Raw genomic sequence first — 27,178 nt, 5'->3', positions numbered from 1 at the left:
ATGGGACACTATTCCTCCCACTGACACCAACGATGGGACACTATTCCTCCCACTGATACCAATGATGGGACACTATTCCTCCCACTGATACCAATGATGGGGCACTATTCCCCCCACTGACACCAATGATTGGGGACTATTCCTCCCACTGACATCAGTGATGGGGCGCTAGTCCTCCCACTGATACCAATGATGGGGCACTATTCCTCCCACTGATACCACTGATGGGGCACTATTCCTCCCACTGACACCAATGATGGGGCACTATTCCCCCCACTGACACCAATGATGGGGCACTATTCCTCCCACTGACACCAATGATGGGACACTATTCCTCCCACTGACACCAATGATGGGACACTTTTCCTCCCACTGATACCAATGATGGGGCACTATTCCTCCCACTGATACCAATGATGGGGCACTATTCCTCCCACTGATACCAATGATGGGGCACTATTCCTCCCACTGACACCAATGATGGGGCACTATTCCTCCCACTGACACCAATGATGGGGCACTATTCCCCCCCACTGACACCAATGATGGGGCACTATTCTTCCCACTGACACCAATGATGGGACACTATTCCTCCCACTGATACCAATGATGGGGCACTATTCCTCCCACTGACACCAATGATGGGGCACTATTCCTCCCACTGACACCAATGATGGGGCACTATTCCCCCCACTGACACCTATGATGGGACACTATTCCTCCCACTGATACCAATGATGGGGCACTATTCCTCCCACTGATACCAATGATGGGGCGCTAGTCCTCCCACTGATACCAATGATGGGGCACTATTCCTCCCACTGATACCAATGATGGGGCACTATTCCTCCCACTGATACCAATGATGGGGCACTATTCCTTCCACTGCAAAATTACAGTTCTGAAGTAGCAACGAAAATAATTTTATGGTTGGGGGTCACCACAACATGAGGAACTGTATTAAGGGGTCGCGGCGTTAGAAAGGTTGAGAACCACTGCTCTAGATGGTGCTGACTATTTTAGAATATATACCCCATTATGGCCACTATATGGCGATGACTATTTTAGAATATATATCCCTTTACGGCCACTAGATGGCGCTGACTATTTTAGCATATATACCCCACTGTGGCCACTAGATGGCGCTGACTATTTTGTGAATATATACCCCTTTATGGCCACTAGATGGCGCTGACTATTTTAGAATATATACCCCATTACGGCCACTAGATGGCGCTGACTATTTTAGAATATATACCCCATTACGGCCACTAGATGGCGCTGACTATTTTAGAATATATACCCCATTACGGCCACTAGATGGCGCTGACTATTTTAGAATATATACCCCATTACGGCCACTAGATGTTGCTATTTTAGAATATATAGCCCATTACGGCCACTAGATGGCGCTGACTATTTTAGAATATATACCCCACTGTGGCCACTAGATGGCGCTGACTATTTTGTGAATATATACCCCTTTATGGCCAATAGATGGCGCTGACTATTTTAGAATATATATCCCATTACGGCCACTAGATGGCGCTGACTATTTTAGAATATATACCCCACTGTGGCCACTAGATGGCGCTGACTATTTTGTGAATATATACCCCTTTATGGCCACTAGATGGCGCTGACTATTTTAGAATATATACCCCATTACGGCCACTAGATGGCGCTGACTATTTTAGAATATATACCCCATTATGGCCACTAGAAGTTGCTGACTATTTTAGAATATATACCCCATTACGGCCACTAGATGGCGCTGACTATTTTAGAATATATACCCCATTAGGGCCACTAGATGGTGCTGACTATTTTAGAATATATACCCCATTACGGCCACTAGATGGCGCTGACTATTTCAGAATATATACCCCATGATGGCCACTAGATGGCGTTGACTATATCAGAATATATACCCCATTACGGCCACTAGATGGCACTGACTATTTTAGAATACAAGTATGCTCCTCAGCTCCATCAAGTGGCCATAATGAGGTATTTTCTTCATCCACACATTCAAATTTCCTGAAAATATGGCCAGACAACATTCGATTTTGCCCCCATTTGCACAGAATTTACATGAAGTTTGGATGAACTAACAACTATGGATTTTTTTAGGTTGTTTGCACAAATATATCTGATGTTGGGTCTATTTTCATATAATGGCTACCCTGGCCAACTAAAATACAAGTCGTTGCGCTTTTCCATTTCGTTTTTGGTGGGAAGCCAAATGTTCATCCAGTGTCCTCTAGTCAAGAAGTATTCCATGAAATAACCAATTTGTAGGCAGGTGCTAAAAAAAAACCGGGGATCAACTGCTTGTTTTTACCTCCCCTCCACCACCTATGTGAACTAAGCTTAAGGGGCGTTTTTATACAGTCATGGCCGAAATTGTTGGCACCCTTGATATTTTTCCTGAAAATCAAGTATTTCACACAAAAAAGGTATTGCATTAACACATGTTTTGCTATACACATGTTTATTCCCTTTGTATGTATTGGAACAAATATAAAACAGAGGCAGAAAAGCAAATATGACATAATGTCACACAAAACCCCAAAAATGGGCTGGACAAAAGTATTGGCACCCTTAACTTAATATTTGGTTGCACACCCTTTGGAAAACATAACTGAAATCAGTCGCTTCCTATAACCATCAATAAGCTTCTGACACCTCTCACCCGGAATTTTGGACCACTCTTCCTTTGCAAACAGCTCCAGGTCTCTCTTATTGGAAGGACACCTTTTCCCAACAGCAATTTTAAGATCTCTCCACAGGTGTTCAATGGGATTTAGATCTGGGCTCATTGCTGGCCACTTCAGAACTCTCCAGCGCTTCTTTGCCATCCATTTCTGAGTGCTTTTTGACGTATGTTTGGGGTCATTGTCCTGCTGGAAGACCCAGGATCTTGGACGCAAACCCAGCTTTCTGACACTGGGCCCTACAGTGCGACCCAAAATCCTTTGGTAATCCTCAGATTTCATGATGCCTTGCACACAGTCAAGGCACCCAGTGCCAGAGGCAGCAAAACAACCCCAAAACATCATTGAACCTCCACCATATTTTACCGTAGGTACTGTGTTTTGTTCTTTGTAGGCCTCATTCCGTTTTCGGTAAACAGTAGAATGATGTGCTTTACCGAAAAGCTCTATCTTGGTCTCATCTGTCCACAAGACGTTTTCCCAGAAGGCTTTTGGCTTACTCAAGTACATTTTGGCAAACTGTAGTCTTGCTTTTTTATGTCTCTGTGTCAGCAGTGGGGTCCTCCTGGGTCTCCTGCCATAGCGTTTCATTTCATTTAAATGTCGACGGATAGTTCGCGCTGACACTGATGCTCCCTGAGCCTGCAGGACAGCTTGAATGTCTTTGGAACATGTTTGGGGCTGCTTATCCACCATCCGGACTATTCTGCGTTGCAATCTTTCATCAATTTTCCTCATCCGTCCACGACCAGGGAGATTAGCTACAGTGCCATGGGTTGCAAACTTCTTGATAATGTTGCGCACTGTGGACAAAGGCAAATCTAGTTCTCTGGAGATGGACTTGTAACCTTGAGATTGTTGATATTTTGCCACAATTTTGGTTCTCAGGTCCTCAGACAGTTCTCGTCTCCTCTTTCTGTTGTCCATGCTTAGTGTGGCACAGACAGACACACAATGCAAAGGTTAAGTGAACGTCTCTCCTTTTTATCTGCTTTCAGGTGTGATTTCTATATTGCCCACACCTGTTACTTGCCCCAGGTGAGTTTACAGGAGCATCACATGCTTGTAACATTCTTATTTATCCGCAGTTGTGAAAGGGTGCCAATACTTTTGTCCAGCCCATTTTTGGAGGTTTGTGTGACATTATGTCGAATTTGCTTTCTTTCCTCCCTTTTTTTGTTTTGTCCCAATACACACAAAGGGAATAAACATGTGTATAGCAAAACATGTGTTAATGCAATACGTTTCGTGAGAAATACATGATTTCCTGGAGAAATATCAAGGGTGCCAACAATTTCGGCCATGACTGTAAATAATTTGCATAGCTGTGAATGGCACAAAATCCAATGTTTTGCTCTATTGTCTAGTCTAGTCTAGTCGTCGAGTCAATCCATTTTGTTCATATAGGGGTTACTTTGGCCAACCAAGCCATTGCACCTTCCGTGTTGTTCCAAAAGTGGTTACCTTGACCAACTAAATCATTGCACCTTTCCGTTTTGTTCATATAGCGGTTACGTTGTCCAACGAAGTCGTTGCGCCTTTCCGTTTTTTCATATAGTGGTCACCTTGACCAACTAAGCCTTTGGGTCTTTCCGGCTTGTTCATATAGTGGTTACCTTAGCCAAGTAAGTCATTGTGGTGTTCCATTTTGGTCATATAGTGGTTACCTTGGCCAACTAAATCGTTGTGCCTTTCCATTTTCTTCATACAGTGGTTACCTTGGCCAACAAAATCGTTGTGCCTTTCCATTTTCTTCATATAGTGGTTACCTTGGCCAACAAAATCGTTGCATCTTTCTGTTTTGTTCATATAGTGGTCACTTTGGCCAACTAAGTTGTTGCGCATCTCCATTTTGTTCATATAGTGGTTACCCTGGCAACTAAATCATTGTACCTTTCTGTTTTGTTCATATAGTGGTTACCTTGGCCAACAAAGTCATTGTGTTCCATTTTGTTCATATAGTGGTCGCCTTGACTAACTAAGCCTTTGCGTCTTTCCGTTTTGTTCATATAGTGGTTACCTTGGCCAAGTAAGTCGTTGTTCCTTTTCATTTTGTTCATATAGTGGATACTTTGTCCAACAAAGTCATTGTGTTGTTCCATTTTGTTCATGTAGCGGTTACCTTGGCCAGCAAAATCGTTGTGCCTTTTCATTTTTGCACATAGTGGTTACCTTGACCAACTAAGCCTTTGCGTCTTTCTGTTTTGTTCAAATAGTGCTTAACTTTGCCAACTAAGTCATTGTGGTGTTCCATTTTGGTCATATAGTGGTTACCTTTGCCAACTAAGTCATTGCGCCTTTCCGTTTTGTTCATATAGCGGTTACGTTTTCCAACGAAGTCGTTGCGCCTTTCCGTTTTTTCATATAGTGGTCACCTTGACCAACTAAGCCTTTGAGTCTTTCCGGCTTGTTCATATAGTGGTTACCTTAGCCAAGTAAGTTCCATTTTGGTCATATAGTGTTTACCTTGGCCAACTAAAGCGTTGTGCCTTTCCGTTTTCTTCATATAGTGGTTACCTTGGCCAATAGAATCGTTGCATCTTTCTGTTTTGTTCATATAGTGGTCACTTTGGCCAACTAAGTTGTTGCGCATCTCCATTTTGTTCATATAGTGGTTACCCTGGCAACTAAATCATTGTACCTTTCCGTTTTGTTCATATAGTGGTTACCTTGTCCAACGAAGTCGTTGCGCCTTTCCGTTTTTTCATATAGTGGTCACCTTGACCAACTAAGCCTTTGGATCTTTCCGGCTTGTTCATATAGTGGTTACCTTGGCCAAGTAAGTCATTGTGTTGTTCCATTTTGTTCATATAGCGGTTACCTTGGCCAGAAAAATCGTTGTGCCTTTTCGTTTTTGCACATAGTGGTTACCTTGACCAACTAAGCCTTTGCGTCTTTCTGTTTTGTTCAAATAGTGCTTAACTTTGCCAACTAAGTCATTGTGGTGTTCCGTTTTCTTCATATAGTGGTTACCTTGGCCAACAAAATTGTTGCGTCTTTCCGTTTTGTTCATATAGTGGTTACCTTGGCCAAGTAAGTCATTGCGCCTTTCTGTTTTGTTCATACAGTGGTCACCTTGGCCAACTAAGTTGTTGCGCATCTCCATTTTGTTCATATAGTGGTTGCCCTGGCAACTAAATCATTGTACCTTTCCGTTTTGTTCATATAGTGGTTACTTTGGCCAACAAAGTCATTGTGTTATTCCATTTTGTTCATATAGTGGTCACCTTGGCCAACACAATCGTTGCGTCTTTCCGTTTTGTTCATATAGTGGTCACCTTGGCCAACAAAGTCGTTGTGCCTTTTCCGTTTTGTTCATACAGTGGTTACCTTGGCCAAGTAAGTCGTTGCGCCTTTTCCGTTTTTGCTTTTTGGCGAGAAGCCGAATTTTCAGTCAATGTCTTCCAGCCAAGAAGAATTCCATAATGTAGCAATAATGTAGCGATGAATTTCTATTTCATGATGTAACCAAACACCAGAAGCAGGCGCCCCCGCGTGCCGGGATAGACGTAACGCTACCAGCGATCTCCACAGTCACGGCGTTTCCTGTTTGTGTGCCGCGGCTGAGCATACAATTTTTCACTTTCTAATTGGCTAATTAGAGCTGGCTCTGCGCGCTGTGCTCGGGCTTCTTACAAGCAGCAATCATTTCATTAGCAATCAATAGCATGGAACATCTGGTACAGGGAGGGCACGGGGGGACAGAGGATCCTGCAAGGAACGGGAGGGGGTGCAATGTGTTTCTTGGGTGGGCAGACAGCCAAAAATTCGATATCAGGGAAGAAAGAACGACTGGGATTTGGGAGACGCGGAGTATATCCTCCAGTCTGCTCACTGCGATTTATAGGAACGTCCTGATTTCCAGACCGCCTTCGTGACAGAATCAGAATAAAAGAAGCTGTCAAAGAGAGACTGCGAGGATTCCCTCGGCTCGGCTATACACAGGAAAAAGGAATCATGTCGGCGCTTTGAACCCGTGCAAAACATGGAGAACTTCGATCCGGCAAATCTTATTAAAGGAAAAGCGTAATACCAGCTTAAAGAACAAAAACAAGTCCCAGAAATAAATGTGAAGTCAGATAGACAATGCACTAATATCCTCCATTGTCATGGAGCTACCTAGGAGCCATTGTGCAGGATGTTGTCTAAACAGGAATGTGTGGTCCTAGGGACCTAGTGCACCCTGTAATCAGCACCCAGTAACAGATCTGGTCTGACCCCCCCCCCCATCTTCTCTGTGATCTAGGGTGCAAGTGGCTAAGTGTTCTCCGTAATAATAGTGTATGACTGTGGAGGGAGCATTAGAGTGTAAGCTCCTCTGTACAGAGACTGATGTGACTGTGGAGGAGGGGACATTAGAGTGTAAGCTCCTCTGTACAGAGACTGATGTGACTGTGGGGGGAGGGGACATTAAAGTGTAAGTTCCTCTGTACAGAGACTGATGTGACTGTGGGGGAGGGGACATTCGAGTGTAAGCTCCTCTGGTACAGAGACCGATGTGACTGTGGGGGAGGGGACATTCGAGTGTAAGCTCCTCTGGTACAGAGACTGATGTGACTGTGGGGGAGGGGACATTCGAGTGTAAGCTCCTCTGGTACAGAGATGGATGTGACTGTGGGGGGAGGGGACATTAGAGTGTAAGCTCCTCTGTACAGAGACTGATGTGACTGTGGGGGAGGGGACATTAGAGTGTAAGCTCCTCTGTACAGAGACTGATGTGACTGGCTCAGTGATCTCTGTACAGCGCTGCGGTATATGTCAGAGCTATAGAAATGTATAATAATCATGTGTTCAGTGTGTGGAATGCTGTACTCACTCCTGCCCTCTGCTGTCTGTGCACAGAATGTCCGCTGACCCTGGATGACTTCCTCCACTACAAACATCTGGTGAACCGACGTCTGCAGGAGAAGCAGCTGAGTGACGAGCTGGAGGAACAAGCCACTCTGCAGTTCTCCTCCATGGATCCGGAGAAGAAGGGACAGATAGAATGGGCCGATTTCCTTTCCCATGAGTCCATCTGCCTGCTGCAAAAACTGCGCACCCAGGTGAGCGCCCCCTACAGATCAGTGTGTGCATATCACCGCAACATCGGAGTAGAGGAGTCAGGGAGTCTCTTAGAACACCACTCTCCAGGACTTTTTTTAGTGACCTATCTTCAGCCTGCATCTCGGTCTGCGTCCTTAACCTTTCTCCTGCCAGGCCTCGAGCTCCACCGTTCACTTCATTTTTGCAATTTTTTTTTTTTCAATACAGCTTTGAGAATTTAGGAAAGTCCATGCGTTCCAAAATGGAATATTAATGGAAAAAGAGATTTTGAACGACTTTCAAACGTCATTTATCAAGTCACCATATATGCTGAGAATATTCTCATGAACGTTCTTTAACCTCTTGGCGCCGGCACCTCCCGGCCCTTTAAGAGTTTCAGAAGCTGGGAGGCGGGGCGGGGTTTTAGGGTCATGTGACCACCGTGATTTGCCATCACGGCAGTCACATGATCGTAAAAGGTCCCGATCGATCAGGACCTTTCCAGGAGTCGCAGACATATGTGCTGGGAGCGCGCAGGGCGTACGCTCTCAGCACATATGTCATTTCTAACTGCACGCAAACATGTGGCCGATTTTCGCTCTGTTAGTGGGGTCAATGGCACTGGCCGATTTTTGTGGCCCCTCCCCTTTTCGGTGATCGAGCATGTTGGAAAACTCACGAAAAACTACCTATTTTCGACTCAATGATGGTCTAATCGTACGATCGTTTTTCTGAAAAGAATATGCGCCATGAGCCGTGACCTGGAAGGAACAGAAGTCTCGCCTGTTATATGGGGGGAACTTTAGGACTCGTTCGGCCGATTTTCAAAATTATTGATGGCGCCATCGGGTTACTGACCGACGTTTCCGATTTTTGGATGAAAAATCGTTCAGAATTTGACCCGTGTATGGCCTGCATTAGTCCTCACGCACACGGGACGTTTTTACAGCGGCTGTTTTTGGCTTTTGGCATTTTTTTCTACAGCCAGTAAACCCCCCCAGCATGTTCTCCTATGTGTCCATACACACACAGACTGGAATCAACGTTTTTTGGCTAGAGAAAAACCCAGAAATGGCAGGCTTCTGCAGGAGTTTTTTCAGCTGTGAAAACTTTCTAATGTTGAATAATGTGGTAAAACGCAGCAAACCGTCATTTTTGGACTTTGTTTGACCAAAAAAATGTTCTTTTTTTTGTTAGATAGACGTTGAGTACAGGCCTGGAATGAGACAGCCTGGGAGTGAGGCAGGAGTTCACCTCAGGACATGCTTGAAGGTTCTACAGGTCAGGGTTCTGGAGTCCTCCCACCCTTCCAGAAATTGGAGAACATTCTGGAACAAGGGAGGAGGAGTTTGAGAGACCTTGGCCAGTCTCCTAGCAGGAGGTTGGGCATGGTGACCAGGGCAACACTCAATGCCTGGGGAGCAGGGGGAGTCACGTGGAAGATGTATTGCGAAAAGGCTGGCGTGTGGAGCCTGGGATGGGGCAGCCTGGAATGAGACAGCCTAGGAGTGAGGCAGGAGTTCACCTCATGACAGACTTGAAGGTTCTACAGGTCAGGGTTCTGGAGCAATCCCACCCTTCTAGAAACTGGAGAACATTCTGGAACTGGGGAGGAGGAGTTTGAGAGACCCTAACAAGAGTCTGGGCATAGTGACCAGGGCAACCCTCAAATATGACAGAGCCTGGGGAGCAGGAGGAGTCACGTGGAAGATGTATTGAGAACAGGCTGGAGTGTGGAGCCTGGGAGGGGGCAGCCTGGAATGAGACAGGCTGGGAGTGAGGCAGGAGTTCACCTCAGGACAGGCTTGAAGGTTCTACAGGTCAGGGTTCTAGAGCCCTCCCACCCTTCCAGAAACTGGAGAACGTTCTGGAACAGGGAAGGAGGAGTTTGAAAGACCCTAGCAGGAGTCTGGGCATGGTGACCAGGACAACCCTCAAATATGACAGAGCCTGGGGAGCAGGAGGAGTCGCGTGGAAGATGTATTGAGAAAAGGCTGGAGTGTGGAGCCTGGGAGGGGGCCTCAGGGAGGGGAGCCTACCTACAGGCTGCTTGCTGGATGGGAGGATCTCTACTGCCTGAACATCTCCTTGGGAGGACAACCTGTTATTTGGGAAGGAGCCAGCCTAGCATAAGGCCTTAAAGCAGCCATGAATTCACCACGCTAGCAGGCGAGGACAGTGTGAGTACTGCTAAATCCCCTGGGCCGGATGAGGGGAGAGGGTGGTCAGGTGCAAAACCCAAATAGTCTTTATTCAGGACTGCTTAACTGCAAGCGTTTGGGACCCCCTTGCTCAGGGATACCCTCAGTACAGCTGGTTTGAGAGGAGGAATCATCCGGAGTCTGAGGAGGTACAACAAAAAAAAAAGGACAGTGCTATATTTTGAAGGTTCTACAGGTCAGGGTTTTGTAGCTCTCCCACCCTTCCCGAAATTGGAGAACATTCTGGAACAGGGAAGGAGGAGTTTGAGAGACCTTGGCCAATCCCCTATTAGGAGTCTGGGCATGGTGACCAGGACAACCCTCAAAGCCTGGGGAGCACGGGGAGTCGCGTGGAAGATGGATTGACAGAAGGCTGGAATGTGGAGCCTGGGAGGGGGCCTCAGGGATGAGAGCCTACCTACTGGCAGCTTGCTGGATGGGAGGAGCTGTACTGCCTCAACATCTCCTTGGGAGGACAACCTTTTAGTTGGGAAGGAGCCAGCCTAGCGTAAGGCCTTAAAGCAGCCACAAATTCACCACGCTAGCAGGTGAGGACAGTGTGAGTACTCCTAAATCCCCTGGGCCGGATGAGGGGAGAGGGCGGTCAGGTGCAATACCCAAATAGTCTTTATCTGGGACTGCTTAACTGCAAGCTCTTGGGACCCCCTTGCTCAGGGATACCCTCAGTAGAGCTGGTTTGAGAGGAGGAATCATCCAGAGTCTGAGGAGGTACAACAAAAAAAAAAGGACAGTGCTATATTTTTATGCTAGTCCACATTTTTGTACATAGTTGCTAAGTTAATCCTCAAGTTCTACAATTCCTTGGGCATCCCATACACCCCTAGACCTTATCCAAGTTTTTAAATCCTTAAAAAAAAAAACCAGCTCAAGGACTGTCTACTGACTATGAGGGTACAAGTGCAGAATGTGCGTTGCCTGGCTGTGCAGAGCTTCAGAGGACCAAAACAAAACCCAGCGGCCCTCAAGGGGGTAGTGCTACAGAAGCCATGGTTGTTTCCACACTCTGTGTTGATGATGGCCAAAAAGTCAACCGTATTCCGATGCCCTTTAATATTAGGCTGTAATTGCATTAAATGCCAGCAGTCCTGGATGTGGACCGACTGTTGGGGCATGAGGAATGCTTGCCATGGCTCTGTCCTTTATTTCTAATGTATGTGATGGACATGCATTCCTTATGTTATAAGAAGGCTCTAAAGTTTTTATAAAAGCCAACTGTGTCTTTCCCGAACAGAATTCTCTGCTGCGGCTATTATCCACTAAGGAGCGAGAGCGAGCCCGCGGAACCTTCCTGTCCCTGGATCAGGACAATGACCAGCTGATCACCGGCAGCGAATGCCGAAGGGCGCAGCACGGCTGGTTCTGCAAGCCGGCTAAAGAGGCAGCTTCATGTAACGTAAGGTAAGAAACAATGGTGGTGCCGTGCATTCATAACAATCCAAACTCCAATCAAATGTGCAGATCAGGGATTGCACACTAACAATAACATTGGCCAATCACCAGCGAGAGGGCCCAGCATCGCTGGTTCCACTATCCACCTTACTTTACAATCAGATTGTCCAATCTACTACTTGCCGGTAAATTCTTATAGCAACACCATTGTGAGTCTAATGCCTATTGCAAGCACTGCCCCCTTCAAAATCCATACCACAACCCTTTTCCTTAATGAAGGTCCTGTTATGGATTTTAAAGTGGAACCCCATGCAGAAAAAAAGTGTGTGGTCTTCACAAAATCCATACTAGACCCTGTGGTCTGGTATGGATTTTAAGGCAGAACCCCATGCTGAAAAAAAGTGTGTGGTCTTCACAAAATCCATACTAGACCCCTATGGTCTGGTATGGATTTTAAGGAGGAACCCCATGCAGGAAAAAAATGCGTGGTCTTAACAAAATCCATACTAGACCCTGTGGTCTGGTATGGATTTTAAGGTGGAACTCCATGCAGAAAAAAAGTGCGTGGTCTTCACAAAATCCATACTAAACCCCTGTGGCCAAGTATGGATTTTAAGGCGGAACCCCATGCAGAAAAAAAGTGTGTGGTCTTCACAAAATCCATACTAGACCCCTGTGGTCTGGTATGGATTTTAAGGCAGAACCCCATGCTGAAAAAAGTGTGTGGTCTTCACAAAATCCATACTACACCCCTGTGATCTGGTATGGATTTTCAGGCGGAACCCCATGCAGAAAAAAAGTGTGTGGTCTTCACAAAATCCATACTAGACCCCTGTGGTCTGGTATGGATTTTAAGGCGGAACCCCATGCAGGAAAAGAATGTGTGGTCTTAACAAAATCCATACTAGACCCCTGTGGCCTAGTATGGATTTTAAGTTAGAACCCCATGCAGAAAAAATGAGTGTGGTCTTCACAAAATCCATACTAGACCCCTGTGGCCTAGTATGGATTTTAAGTTAGAACCCCATGCAGAAAAAATGAGTGTGGTCTTCACAAAATCCATACTAGACCCCTGTGGTCTGGTATAGATTTTAAGGTGGAACCCCATGCAGAAAAAAGTGTGTGGTCTTCTCAAAATCCATACTAGACCCCTGTGGTCTGGTATGGATTTTAAGATGGAATCCAGTTAAATAAAAAAAAAGTTACCCCCTGACAAAGCATCTTGTTCCATTGCTGATGAATACACTGGCCACTGTGGGGTTCTGTTGAAGGAGGCTTATCAAAATCTGGAAGCCCCCTTTAAAATAATGGGATCTCCAGATATCCATCCCCAAGGAAAATGAATTTTAAGGTGGAACCCCATGCAGAAAAGGTGTGTGGTCTTCACAAAATCCATACTAGACCCCTGTGGTCTGGTATGGATTTTAAGATGGAACCCAGTTGAAAAAAAAAAGTTACCTCCTAAGAAAGCATCTTGTTCCATTGCTGATGAAGACACTGTCCACTGTGGGGTTCTGTTGGAAGAGGCTTATTGAAATCTGGAAGCCCCCTTTAAAATAAGGGGATCTCCAGATATCCATCCCCAAGGAAAATGGATTTTAAGGTGGAACCCCATGCAGAAAAAAGTTTGTGGTCTTCACAAAAACCATACTAGACCCCTGTGGTCTGGTATGTATTTTAAGGTGGAATCCCATGCTTAAACAAAGTTTGTGGTCTTCACAAAAACCATACTAGACCCTTGTGGTCTGGTATGGATTTTAAGGTGGAACCCCATGCAGAAAAAGTGTGTGGTCTTCACAAAAACAATACTAGACCCCTGTGGTCTGGTATGGATTTTAAGGTGGAACCCCATGCAGAAAAAGTATGTGGTCTTCACAAAAACCATTCTAGACCCCCTGTGGTCTGGTATGGATTTTAAGGTGGAACCCCATGCAGAAAAAAAAGTGTGGTATTCACAAAATCCATACTAGACCCGTGGGGTCTGGTATGGATTTTAAGGTGGAACCCCATGCAGAAAAGGTGTGTGGTCTTCACAAAATCCATACTAGACCCCTGTGGTCTGGTATGGATTTTAAGGCGGAACCCCATGCAGAAACAAGTGTGTGGTCTTCACAAAAACCATTCTAGACCCCTGTGTTCTGGTATGCATTTTAAGATGGAACCCAGTTGAAAAAAAAAAGTTACCCCCTAACAAAGCATCTTGTTCCATTGCTGAAGAAGACACTGGCCACTGTGGGGTTCTGTTGGAGGGAGGAGGCTTATCAGAATCTGGAAGCCCCCTTTAAAATAAGGGGATCTTCAGATATCCATCCCCAAGGAAAACGGGGAGATTTTTGCCAAATAATGTACAGTAAATAGTCAATAAAAACACACAAGGCCTTGTCAAAAAAAAGGAAATAAAAAGAAGAAATGTCCCACAATGTAAATCCATCATCAGTTATATAGTATTGCAATGCAGATCCACATCAATCACACTCCCAGAATAAAAAAAACACTCTGAGACCCGAACGTTCCTTCCCAATGCTGCATCTCCTGCCAGAATAAAAAAAACACACTGAGACCCGCACGTTCCTTCCCAATGCTGCATCTCCTGCCAGAATAAAAAAAACACACTGAGACCCGCACGTTCCTTCCCAATGCTGCATCTCCTGCCAGAATAAAAAAAACACACTGAGACCCGCACGTTCCTTCCCAATGCTGCATCTCCTGCCAGAATAAAAAAAACACACTGAGACCCGCACGTTCCTTCCCAATGCTACACCTTGGTGAAGGACAGTTCCTTGTTCACAGCTGAAATGTAAACAGATGGGTGGAGGATGGTGTCCAATGTCACTGACCAAACATGGACATGTCCATGCTCTCCCCATGTTGGTGAAAAAGGAAGTCTGAGATGAAACAAATTAAAACCCAACACCAGTTAATGTTTTAAGCAGTTGCAGTAACTTTTTTCGTTTCTTGTTTCTTTTTGAAAAAAAAAAAAAGGCTTAAACCATGTAGCAGTGGCCCCTTTGGGGAGCTACTGGATCTTTTTCATGTTCCCCTGCCTTTCCAACTGTGATTTGCCCTGAAACTCATTCCAGATACTCACCACCCCACCAATGGTGACAAGCAGATCCTTTTAATCCTTTTCTTGCAGTTTTATGGGCTCAGTTGTCTTGGGGGAGAGGATGAGTGGTACAGGATACCCAAAAACAGAAACATCTCTCCCCTCACTGAACTTGCCCAAGAATTCTTTAGGCTTGGATGCACTACTATCTTGCCGTATCCATAGCTCCCTGATTTAGAGGGACTGTCCCTGATTTGGAACAAAGTCCCCCTATCCCTCTTTCCTCCTCATTTGTCCCTCATTTTGGTCTGATCTATATACTTGTATATAAAAGGCACTATTTATCTTTCAAAAAGGGTTTCACAGTGCTAAACCCTTCATCCAGTTTCTACATTTCTGCTTTGGTAAATTTCAAAAACCAGTATAAAGGAATAGTAGTGGTTGTAAAAAGCACGTGTGGGTTTAACCCCTCGCCTACCGGGCACTCATACCCCCTTCCTGCCCAGGCCAATTTTTATCTTACAGAGCTGTCGCACTTTGACAATTGCGCGGTCATGCAACATTGTACCCATATGAAATTTGTATAATTTTTTTCACACATACAGAACTTTCTTTTAGTTGGTAATAAATCACCACTGGGTGTTTTATTTTTTGTGCTATAAACGAAAAAAAGCAAAACATTTGAAAAAAATAGTTTTTCTTTGTATCTATTATAAATTTTGCTAACAGGTAATTTTGCTCCTTCACTGATGAGGCTGCACTGATAGGCAGCACTGATGGGAGCTGATTGGCAGCACTGATGGGCACAGATAGGCAGCACTGATGGGCATTGATGAGGTGGCACGGATAGGCAGCACTGATGGGCACGGATAGGCAGCACTGATGGGCACTGATGAGGTGGCACAGATAGGCAGCACTGACGGACATTGATAGGAGGCACTGATAGGCGGCACTGATGAGCTGACACTGATGATGCTGCAGTGATGGGCAGCACTGATGGGCAGCACTGATGGGTGGCACTGCTGGACACAGGTGGGTGGCACTGAAGGGCACAGGTGGGTGGCACTGCTGAGTAGCACAGGTGGCTGGCACTGCAGGGCACAGGTGGGTGGCATTGATGGGTACAGGTTGGTGGCACAGGTAGGCGGCACTGCTGGGGACTGATGATCAGGGCACTGACCATCCCTGTGCTGATCCCTTCTCTGACAATTGCCGATTATCGGCAGTACTTTCCTCATGCTGTGACAGCGTGAGGAAACTGCAGCTGATAACCGGCAACTGTATTTACCTGGTGATCGCTGTGTCTTTGGACACAGGTGATCACGTGGTAAAAGGCCGCCATGATTGGCCGAATACTGTACCTGTGATCAGCTGTGTCCATAGGGCACAGCGGTCACCGGTGGGGCTAGGTGCACGCCGCTGGGGGCGCGCGAGGGGGCGTGTCCTGGAATGACGTCCATGGACGTCATCCCAGGATTACACAACCACGGTATAGGCTATAGTACAGTTGGGAACCGGTTAACTAATCCTTTTTTTTTTAAATAATTCTCCTTTAAGGGGGCATGGCAGGGGTATGTTCTATGCCTACATACTTTTGCTAATAGGTGACCCTCGTTCTTATAGCAAGTTGGGAGGTATGCCATATATTTGACCTCTGCCGCAGGTCACCATTAGAACTCTTCAGATTCCTGCCGTAGCTATACAAGTTTTGTAGGCCCAGATGGATGGCTACCCTTGCGTATGTACTCTCACACTTCCCACCAGCACATCCAGAGTTCCTTGTAGCAATGCTGGACTTTTCCTCTAATCAGGAAGGGTATTTAAGCCCCAGCCTTTGAAGTGATTGGTGCTGTGTTTTATCTCCAGCTACCCTTGTGCAAACAGCTATCATACTCATCTGTGAGACTGCCTGACCGTTGCTGACCTAGACTGATCCTACTACTCTCTTGATTACTGCCTGCCTTGGACCCCTGCCTGGACCTGACTACTCACCTGTTGGATGCCTGCTAAGACCCTTACCTGGGACTAACTACTCTCTTGTTTGCTGCCTGCCTTGACCCCCAACTAGACCTGACTATTTTCCTGCCTGCTGCCTAGTGTACAGCCTCTACGGCCTTTCTGTTCTGTTCCTGCACTCTCCTTGGAGGGGCGATCCTGAAGGTTGTGACCTGGTGACAGTTTGAAGCAGGACCACTAGAGTCTCCAGCTCATTTCCACCTTCAGGAGCTCTGGTGGGCAAACTGTTGTTTAAACCCTACGCCTTGGGTGAGCTTGCGTCACCTGCCAGGGGGTGATAGTACCATCCAAGTGAGCATCTAAGAGACATTGTCTTCTGGTTTCCTCCCCCAAGAAAAAAAACCTGGAAGACTGTGGACTTTTCAGACGTCCTTCTCAGACAATAGTCTGGGGGGCATGCACTTGACCACAATACTCACATCCTCACCAGACAAAGACTTGGAGGTAAGGGCTGAAACCTTCACACAGGCATCTTTTTTAGTCAAAGCCTGAGAGGGAATGACCCTTCTTGAAGGTCTATCCAAATTTTTAGCCTGGCATAAACCCCTCAGTGATTGGCCAGCGTAGAATAAATCTTCTTAACTCAATACCTTGTATCTTTTCACTCTACTGGAGAACACTTAACAGAGGCAGGCAGAAGCAATCAATGCCCTTGGGCTTGGGTTAAACCCAGTGATCCCATTTAACATAAGCATAGCTCAGGCTGGCTACAGCTTAGCTGCAAACATTATATTTAGACTAGGCACACAACAAAGTAGTGGAAGTGGAAAAATAACGCATATACTGGCAGGATCAACAGCTAATATAACTTAAATGTTACAGGGGCTCAGAAAACAAACATTGCTGCTAAGAATAAGGTCTAATGCACGAAACACCTTAGATTGGGTGGTCTCCAGACCAGATGCTTTGTTCAGTAAATGTAATTGGTGACATCATTAAGGTGCATCTGCTTGTCTCTTTCATGGTATGCTTGAAGCGTGGACTGCCCTTTTTTGGCCAGGCACCCAGTTTTTGGGACAGAGGATGGTTCCTGATTACTAAAAACTGCTGCTTTAATGCTACTGACAGATTGTTATTTTTTTAGTTTACACTTGTAGCATCCTCCTAGTGTAGGATGCTAGGAAAATTTAGTTTTTTGGCTCCTTCTGTAGTCAAGGGAGCTGTGATTGTTTGCTTTGGTCTGTTCAGGGTTACACAGACTGCGAGTTTGATTGCTTCCCCCTGCCTCTGGAAGAAGCTTCCAGATCATAGAGAGGGAGATTCAAATGACCAGCCTAAACATTTAATATGGCCTGGCAAAACCCTGGATGGGGGTGTCCAGAAGGTGGCTGGGGAGGCAATAAATAGTTTGAAGCTCTGTGGATGGTTCCAAAGCCTCAGGAGCTGCTGTCCTGCAGCACCCTGTGGATTGGGTAGCTTTTCTTGAGGCCTCAGTGGTGTCAGGGCTGAGGGCCTGGAGTGAACTTCTGAGGAGCTGGCAGTGGAATCAGGTCTGCAGAAGGATCATCTCCCTCGATGGTCCAGAGGAAGCTAGCAGCCAGGCAACTGGAATTTTTGGAAGGAGAGGCCCAACCACTTCAGCCTCCATAGTTTTCTCATAACAGGTTTCCTCTGAGGCAATTAGGTTCAATGTACCTTCAGACTCCTTGTATCTGTAGCTAAAAAGCATTTTAGTCATTTTGAGTGGAGTAGGGAGGTATAAGTGTTCAGTTGGCTGTGAAAACTTTGTAACTCTTTCCGTCTTTCTTGTTTACCATCAGTATTAGCCATGTTGGGCCGATGTCAGAGAGCAGTCCAGCCAGCAGCACTAGCGGAAAAAGCCAAGAGAAGATCCCTCTTACCACAGAGTCCGATGACAGCAGGTGAGAGAACATGTCACATCATATATTGCCAGAGGTATTTCAGAGGAGCGCCAGCTAGGACTCTATTTATCTTATTTTGGATGGAGCAGGGAGGGGTTAGAACTTTGTGAGTTTATTCCTCAAACTATAGGCAAACATAAAAGGGTGCCAGACCAGAAGATCAAAGCATCCAAGATGCAACCAACACGTTTCAGGGGCTACATGACTCCTCCTTCTTTAGGGCTTAAATCAAGGGTAGGTAACCTCGTTACTCCAGCAGCTGTAGAACTACAAGTTCCACGAGGCATTGTGAGATTCTGAAAGTCACAGACATGACTCCTGGGGCAGAGGCATAATGGAATTTGTAGTTTCAGCACAGCTGTAATGCTGAGATCGCCTACCCCTGGCTTAGATAGTGAAATTAGGACTTGAATGGGTTAAAAGGTTACCACAGCCAAATGGATCTATTAGATCACTTTACACTCTCCTATATGGACTGCAGAAATGTTGTTAATGGCAGTTGGAACCCTAACCACAATGTTATCTTCCTTCTGTAAACTAATGATGTAGGTCAGTTGAGTACCTCCAAACCAAACTGGTCCAACCCTATAGAGCAAAATTGCTCTGTAGGGTTGGCATCAGGGCACATGTACGCCAGTTGAGTTTCTCCACACCAATGTGGTGTTCAGTAGGGTTGAGGTCAGGGCTCTGTGCAGGCCATTCAGGTTCCTTAGGGGTAGGGTTGAATGGGTTCAAATAATATAGTAGTAAAATGGATCTATATTAGATCACTCTACACTCTCTTATATGGACTGCAGAAATTTGTTTAGTGGAGCTCTACCAAAAATGTTATTTTCCTTCTGTAAACTAATATTACCCAACCTCCCTATCCTTCATGTAATGGAGATAAAATGAGGAAGACATGCTCAGCCTTGGTGGCAACCATGTCTCCCTACAAAGATATGAAGGAATAAGTGAACTTTGCCACCCTTGAACAGGAAGCGTGAAAAAAAGCCCTGAAAAATGAATACTAATGCAACTGCCACATCTAAGGATTGATAAACTGCTTAATATTTTTTTTTAGCTTTTTGGTTCAGATATGCTTCAATAGGCAGTCAGAAAGTGGGAATTCGGAAGAGGAATCACTGCTTTGACTTTGTTAGGGCTTGTTTACACTTAAGGAGAGGTAAAAATAGGCATTTTTTACCACCCTCTTTGAGTCGCAAAGGCAGGGTTGTACACATGCCATTGCAAAAATTATGCCCCTTGTCGAGTGCATGGGGCCTTACTTCAAATGCCTTACAGCCATGAGCAATGCACACAGTTTTGGCTTGGTGGTGTGGGCTTTATAGGATTAAAACAGGTGGTGAGGAGGTGGCAAGGTCTACCGCAAGCGTAAACATGGCTTTAGTTATAGCCAGGGGTGGACTAACAACTCATGGGGCCCCTGGGGAATAGGGGATCATGGGGCCCCTGTTTCCTTGCCCACACTCAAAGCACACCCAAAAAAGCCTATAAAAGGTACCAGGGGGATTTCATGGGGCCCCCTACTGATCCTGGGCCCTCGGGCAGTGCCCGAGTGCTCAAAATGGTCAGTCCGCCCCTGGTTATAGCTTAAGCTAGAGCTACAGAGCTCTGAAAATAGTAGGTTTTTTCTCTTCAGAGGAGAACAGAGCCCGAAAAACTGATAAAAAAGAAGATCCACCTGCTGGCTAGATTTGAGAATACAAGCCACTTTTATGTTCTTTAGAAAGCAGAAAAGTCTGTTCTCTGCCAGCCTGCTGCAGAGCAGAGCCCTTGCTGTCCATGTGGAAGCAGTGGTCTCTCTACAGAGGTCTTACACACCCCCTCTTTGTTCAACTAGGGCCACCATTAAAAATCATTGGACAGCCAATTCCCCCCCCCCTTTCCCGATGTGGTGTCATCTCATACACTGAGATGGTTGAGAGATACCCCAGCTGCCTTGGTGTTCAGAGCCCTTGTTTGGGGCCTGCACCTTGACCCTTCCTCCTCCACTCCTGGTAAGAGACATAAAAAAGCTGATTTGCCTTTTCAGTGCATTGCAAATACTGAAGAATGTGCTGCCTTCTGCTGTTCCAAGACAAATGTCCCATAATGCACCAGTGATTGCTCTATTATTATTATTATACAGTATTCATATAGCGCCAACGGTTTGCTCAGCGCTGTACATTATAATGAGAGACAGTACACGAGACAGCACAGTAACAATACAATACACGAGGGGTTTGAGGGCCCTGCTCCTTGGAGCTTACAATCTAGAAGGGAGGGGAGAGTGGTACAGGAGGAAATAGCTGTGGGGGATGTAGTGGTTGGAAGAGTGGAGGAGATCGGCAGTTAGGTGAGGGCGGGGTAGGCTTCTCTGAAGAGGTGGGTTTTCAGGGTGCGCCTAAAGGTGAGGAGGGAAGGTGACAGTCTGATGGATTGGGGTAGTGAGTTCCAGAGGATAGGGGAAGCCCTGGAGAAGTCCTGGAGATGGGCATGGGAGGAGGACACCAGGGAACTAGAGAGAAGGAGGTCTTGTGAGGAGTGGAGAGTGCGTTATGGGTGGTATTTGGGTATCAGGTCAGTGATGTAGTTTGGGGCAGCGTTATGAACAGCTTTGTACGTCAATGTTAATATTTTGAATTTTATGCGTTGGGCAATTGGAAGCCAGTGGAGGGATTGGCAGAGGGGGGAGGCGGATACGGAGCGGCTGGTAAGGTGGATGAGTCTGGCCGCAGAATGCAGGATAGACTGAAGCGGGGATAGCCTGTGTTGGGTAGGCCGGCGAGGAGGGAGTTACAGCAGTCAAGTCGGGAGATGATAAGGGAGTGAATGAGTTGCTTTGTAGTTTCGGGAGTTAGGAACGTGCGTATTTTGGAGATGTTGCAAAGGGGTGGAGTCTGCATGAATTTGTCAGCGATTGGATCTGGGGCTGGAAAGACAGATTGGAGTCTAGAATGACACCTAGTACGCTGGCTTGCGGGGTGGGGCTGATGGTGGCGTTGTTGGTCATGATGGTGAGGTCGGGGGGGGGGGGCAAACTAGGAGCTCAGTTTTGGCAAGGTTTAATTTGAGGAAGTGGAGTGACATCCAATCTGTTCAGAAGGCTAGTGATTCGGGCAGAGACTGAAGGGGTGAGGTGAGGGGTAGAGAGATAAATTTGAGTGTCATCAGCATAGAGATGGTAGTTGAAGCCGTGGGAGCTTCCAGTTGGGTGCTTCATAGCAAATATCTCCCTCTCATCCACTGCCAATTGATTTCAGGGGGAGGGGAGGGTAAGCAGAGATGAGATTACACTGCCTTCTGCTGAAATGATGCTGCAGTGTGACCACCCACAGGCAGTCCTTGCCAGACCCGGGCCCATCTGTACTCCTTATCAGATGACATGAGTTCAACTAGATATTATGTAATAAAAAAGTAAAACAAAAAATAAAAGGGGTAAACCTTCCCGGCCTCCTTTACATTTTGATAGCGAGAACTACCTCCACCTCTATTTCATCAGTTACACTTATCGTGACTATAATTACTAGATGTAGCGGCTGCATATGACTGAGCTTTAATTTATGACTGCGCGTTGAAATGTTGTAAAGACCTCGCTACAGCTAAATTATACAGCTCGTAAAAATGTGACTGTTGGAAATGCGAACTTAATCGGAGATCGGTGCCAGACGTGACAGCGGGGAAGAAACTATAAAACAAGGCGATGATAACTGACAATACGAGGGAGGAAAGACAGCTGGCACATTGCAGTGTGCCCCAGGAGCTTAGATGTTTGTGTCCTGAGTTCCGGAGGACGGGTGTGCAAGTTGGGGGTCTTGGTGACTTCATCATTCGGTAACTGGTGGCTTTCTTAATGTGGATCTTTACATGCCATGGCTGTGTGTGACTTGGCTTTCAATTATATGTGCCATTTAGCAGAGGACATTGGAAATCCCACCATGCAAAGCATCAATTTGCCCCCTGGTTTCAACTTACTCTTAGAGCATGGAGGTTTATAACTGGAGATTTATCCAACACTGAAAGCCTGAAAATTGCTGACAAAGGAAGACTTAACAACTTTCCTTCAGTCTTGTACAGTTGTACCTGTATTGAAATTTCTTACTCTGATTTCACTGCACACTGTGAGCTTCTCAAGATGTGCATTTGAAGCTTCAGCTCCTGGCTGGAGGACATCCAGCATCATCGTACCTTACCTTCCCCTTTCATTAATTGGATTTTAATTTCTTCAATAATGAAGGCTCAGCATCACGTGTTGTCATTACCTAGGGCCAACAACATGCAAATGCAGCCTGCTTAGGTCTAAAGCAAGGTTCATAATGAAAACAGGTTTTATATAAAAATGTCATTAGCATGATGATGAGGGGTGAGGGAAGAGCAAGGGAAGGCAAGATTATACTTCAGTTTTACCAGTAAATGCTCAATTTTTTTGTTAAAGCATTGGGCCAGGTACTGATGTTGCTTGGGAAAAGCAGTGTTCATCCAAAAAGTGCTCAGTAGGGTTGAGGTCAAGATTCTGTACAGACTACTCCAGTTCCTCCACAACAAACTGGTCCAACCATGTCTTTTTAGAGCAAAGGTGTTCAGTAGGGTTGAGGTTATGGCTCTGTGAAGGCCATTCAGGTTTCTCCACACCAAACTGGTACAAAGATGTCTGTATTGAGCAAAAGGTGCTCAGTAGGGTTGAGGTCAGGGCTCTGTGAAGACTTCTCTGGTTCCTAAACACCAAACTGGTCCAACCGTATCTTTATTGAGCAAAGGTGTTCTGTAGGGTTGACTTTAGTGCCACTTGTAGGCCAACTGAGTTTCTCTACACCAAATTAGTCCAACCATGTTTTTATGGATGGCGCAATTGTTCAGCAGGGTTGAGGTCAGGGCTCTGTGCAGGCCTCTCAGGTTGCTCCACATCAAACGTTTTTTATAGAGCTGGCTTTATGTACTGGGGCACATTTTTTTTGTATTTATCAAATGATCAAAGGGTCAAACATCTTAGATCATAATAGTGCAAAGAAGTCCCCAATACAGCTAAAGTCAACGGGAGTATTAAGGCCAATGTTATACATAATACATGCACCCTACTTAGCTTTCCATTGTTCAAAGACCTGGGTCTTGCTAACATGCAGAGAGAAAAACTCGCATCAGGGGAAATGCTATCCTTTTCTCCTCCAACCAAAGCATCTAGCCACCTAGACCACGTCAAAGCAAAGTTCTTAGACACCCCTCATTTCTTATATTTATGTTTTTGATTAGGAGATTAATTCATTCAGCTCTTAGATCCAGCCTCTAACAGAGGGAGGTGTGCTTGATACTCATCTCAGTACATTGAACTTACATGCTGCAAGTAGAGATCTGGTAACTGTATGGACAGTATGTGTATCTAAATTGGATTGTAGGCAGGTGCAATCTATTTTCTCCACTGCAGGTAGCGCACAACTACAATGGCATTGCAGAATGAGAGAAAATCAAAGGGAACATGATCTTCCATGGTTTCCTGGGTCACTGGAAAAGCGATCTGGTTGGATGCTGCTGCCCCATGTGACTCTGGCTGCCATTGAGGGTCTATTTAAGACCCTGGCTCCCAGGCTCGACATACATTTTGTGAGTGGGTAGTTTAAGGACAGGTCACCTGTCTGTCAGGGAACGTGAATAGCAGAAGGGATAGGTTCTGGAAGCCTCCCATTTTTGTACAGACTGACCAGGCCACATTACTCTCTCTAATACAGATGCCGATGGCACATCTGAGACTTGCTCCATTCCACATGGCTGTTACAACCTGTGAGTGTCCAAGGATGGGTGCCTTCCCATCAGGCTGTTTATAAAGTTGAACTTTGGCTTTAATACAAGTTCTGCTTCCTGCAAATGGACTCTGTGTATTTACTGCAGAAGGTATGCAGGATCAAAACTACAGTAGACAGATGGGCATGTGGGTGGGTGCAGTGTGGGGCGGTGGCAGTGGACACACTAAGTCTGATTGCAATTAACAAAACTTGTATTGGAGAAATGGTTTAAAGATACAAACAGCCCAGTGGGGGAACACCTAGCTGAGAGCACTCACATTTCTGTGCAATAATGTAAAGTGGAGCAGGTTCTGATGCACCGACAGCATCTGTCTCCAAGGGCGGAGTTCAACCTGGCCAGTCTGAGCCCAACGGGGAGGATTCCTAAGAAGGATAGCATGTCCCTATCCTTTTCCCTACTCATCTGGAACCTTTTCCTACCGGTATTCACTTTTCCTGCCAGACAGGTAACCTGTCCCTGCACTGTCCACTCGCAAAATGTATGCCAAGCCCGGGAGCCCAGGCCTTAAACAGACTCTATGTGACCCAAGATGGCCACCAGAGTCACACAGGACAGCGATATCCAACCAGATAGCTTCCCAGTGACCCAGAAAATCATAGAGGAACACATTCTTCCTCTCCCTGCTTCTGTGGCTTGGATGCCACCTGTGGAGAAGAAAAGAGACTACACTTGCCAGCAAGAATCCTTGTGTAAAAACCCTAAATTATACTATAGATTCAACCACTTTAGCTACAAATGTAATTACACTTGATTTTGACGCCTTTCAACATCTTTATCTTTACAGACAAGTCAGCTGGGACACCTTCCTGAAGAAGAATGTCATTTTCATTCTTGCTGCTCGGCCAAACAGTTCTGCCATCCATCTAAAGCCATCAATATAAATAACAAGAGGCATAGTCATGGCCAACAAGAAGACCCTGAACATGGTCAGTTGAATGACATAATGCAAGGAATGTGTGTTTTAGCAGAATGAGACACTGTCAGGCTGACCTGAAGATTACAGAAGATTGATTTGCCCCAAAATTGTCTTCCCGTATGAGCCCTTCACCCTATAACTGTATTTTTATGATCACCAAGATCCAAATGATAGATCTAGACATTGGATTGACCTTCTGAAGACTCTCATCCAGCAACATCCCCTCTGTTAAGGTTTAGAGTTCACGGACCGTGTCACTCATTATTTATTTCCCAAGGATGTGAAAGGGATAGGGGGCTCGAAATGATGACTTGACTTGTGCTGAAATTTATGATTCAGGCTTTTCCCTTTCCTTTTGGGTCTAACTATTTTGTCCTTGGTTATAGAATTGCTAATTTTGGGGGGGGTTGGGTTATATCATACAAAATATATTTAATGCCTAGAGTATAGTAGTTTGTTTTGCAATTTTTGCTTTCAGCTGTAAAAACTGTTTAATGAAATGTTTATATATGTAACAAAAAGGGATTTACATTTTTTAAATCATAGGCAGGCCTCCATTACTGCAAAAACGACTGCATTTTATAAGTAGTTTCCAAGTGCATACATATACAAAGACCTTATATTGACTGTTATCATCATTACCATTCGCAGGGTAACTAGACTTGTTGAGATTTTGCCACTTCTCTTCCTTTAGGTATTCCAAGGTATTTCCTGGCATACTGCGAAGGTATAATCCCAAAATTTTGGATTAGCCTATGGCCTTTTATTAAGTTGACATACTTGGAACCACTTTATTGGGAGCCTTCAGAAGACATTAATATAGCATGTCCAAGCCATGTCACCTGTCATCTTAGAAGTTCTACCTTGAGAAGCATCTAGACCACAAAGACTCTTTCCCTTCTCTTAGATGGGCAGAAGGTTTCATCGTTGCTGCTTGTACTTGTTCTTTAATTCATTACCCATTGCTCTTGATCATAGGTGAAGACAGGGAAGTAGTATGGCCATTAAAATGGAAGCCTTGTCCTAAAAGGCAAATCTCGCTTCCCTGCCAAAGACTAGCACAACCAAACTATAGCCTTTGAACTAAACCACTTGTCAATCTTATATTCTCACTTTCTAACATGCATGAACTTGATCCCGAGATTCAGGACTTCTCCAACAGAAGCCAGTGATGGAACTCCGTGGTTTCAGATTTAGAATGCTCACCTACCATCTTCTCTAAGTTGAAGTTTACAGTCAGGTGGATCCAAGAGGACAAGAGGTGTAATTCTTTTTATGTCATAGAAACACACAACAGATTGTACTTCTGTGAATATTCATGTTAAAACTGGTGCGCTGTGATTTGAGTTCACTAGCCAGAAAACTACTTTGTCTACTGTTCCTTTTCGCATTTTGGATTGTCTTAGATACACAGGGATTTTTTGAATATATGATTATATCTGAAGCATCGGATTGTTGTACCAAGTTAGCCCATAAGCTAATCGACAATCTCTACTCACGGTGAAAGGTTTTGAAAGATTTTTTTAGAAAAGTTATAGAGTAAAAGTAAAGATTAGAAAGTAGAGAGATCGATAAAAAATGTTCCTCGCAGACAAGGCAAGTGTAAAGCTAAGAACCTGATCTCTTGACCAAAGTGAGTGTAAGGCTTTTACTCTCCAGTCCTGGACAGTTGCCATGGAGGACCTCCCAAAAGTAGACATTTAACTTTTACCTAAATCAGAGTTCCACCTGAAAAAAAAATAAAAGTCAGCAGCTACAAAAACTGTAGCTGCTGTCTTTTAAAATGCCGGCACTTACCTGTCCCTTGGTCCAGCGGTGTCCTCACCACTGCTGGTTTCACCAGCCTTCTTCTCTCCCCGGTGCCCGCATCTTCAGTGTGGGCACCTGGCTGTGACAGCTTGCGGCTTCATAGCCAGGTGACCACTGGGCAGGCACTAGAAGCGCAGTGCTTTGTGAATGGCCCCGTAGTCTTCTGGGATCTGTCACATGTCCCAGAAGTCTATGGGGGGGGGTATTCCAATCTCCTAGGTGACCGCAGCGGAAGTGGGAGCGGGTACCCAAAGGTTTAGGGTTCATAAGTTGGTGCATTCGCAGCTGGTTATAATTAACAATTTTTATCATTATTTATTGATTTTCTCGCTACATCTCTGACAATTTTTGAAATACATTTTGCATTGATGCAAATCACACCGCAAAGTATCGGTTTC

The 27,178-nt window shown here is 45.4% G+C and overlaps 1 protein-coding gene across 1 annotated transcript in view; it reads left to right on the top strand.

Annotated features, from left to right (window-relative positions):
- Positions 1-26,337, top strand: part of PHF24 (PHD finger protein 24) — a 129,968-nt gene extending 103,631 nt beyond the window's left edge. Inside the window, exons 4-7 of the mRNA XM_089654328.1 lie at positions 7,560-7,762; positions 11,196-11,362; positions 18,176-18,277; positions 24,840-26,337. Coding sequence (XP_089510454.1) covers positions 7,560-7,762; positions 11,196-11,362; positions 18,176-18,277; positions 24,840-24,936 — 569 coding nt within the window. The 3' untranslated portion in view covers positions 24,937-26,337. The remainder of the gene's footprint in view (positions 1-7,559; positions 7,763-11,195; positions 11,363-18,175; positions 18,278-24,839) is intronic.
- Positions 26,338-27,178: the final 841 nt, after the last annotated feature.

The sequence above is a fragment of the Staurois parvus genome, unplaced genomic scaffold (genome assembly GCF_062004578.1).
Source record: "Staurois parvus isolate SC_StPar_1 unplaced genomic scaffold, SC_StPar_1.0 ptg000756l, whole genome shotgun sequence".
In the NCBI taxonomy this organism is placed as follows: domain Eukaryota; kingdom Metazoa; phylum Chordata; class Amphibia; order Anura; family Ranidae; genus Staurois; species Staurois parvus.
The sequence above is the reverse complement of the archived record's forward strand: the minus strand, read 5'-3'. Positions and strand labels throughout refer to the sequence as shown.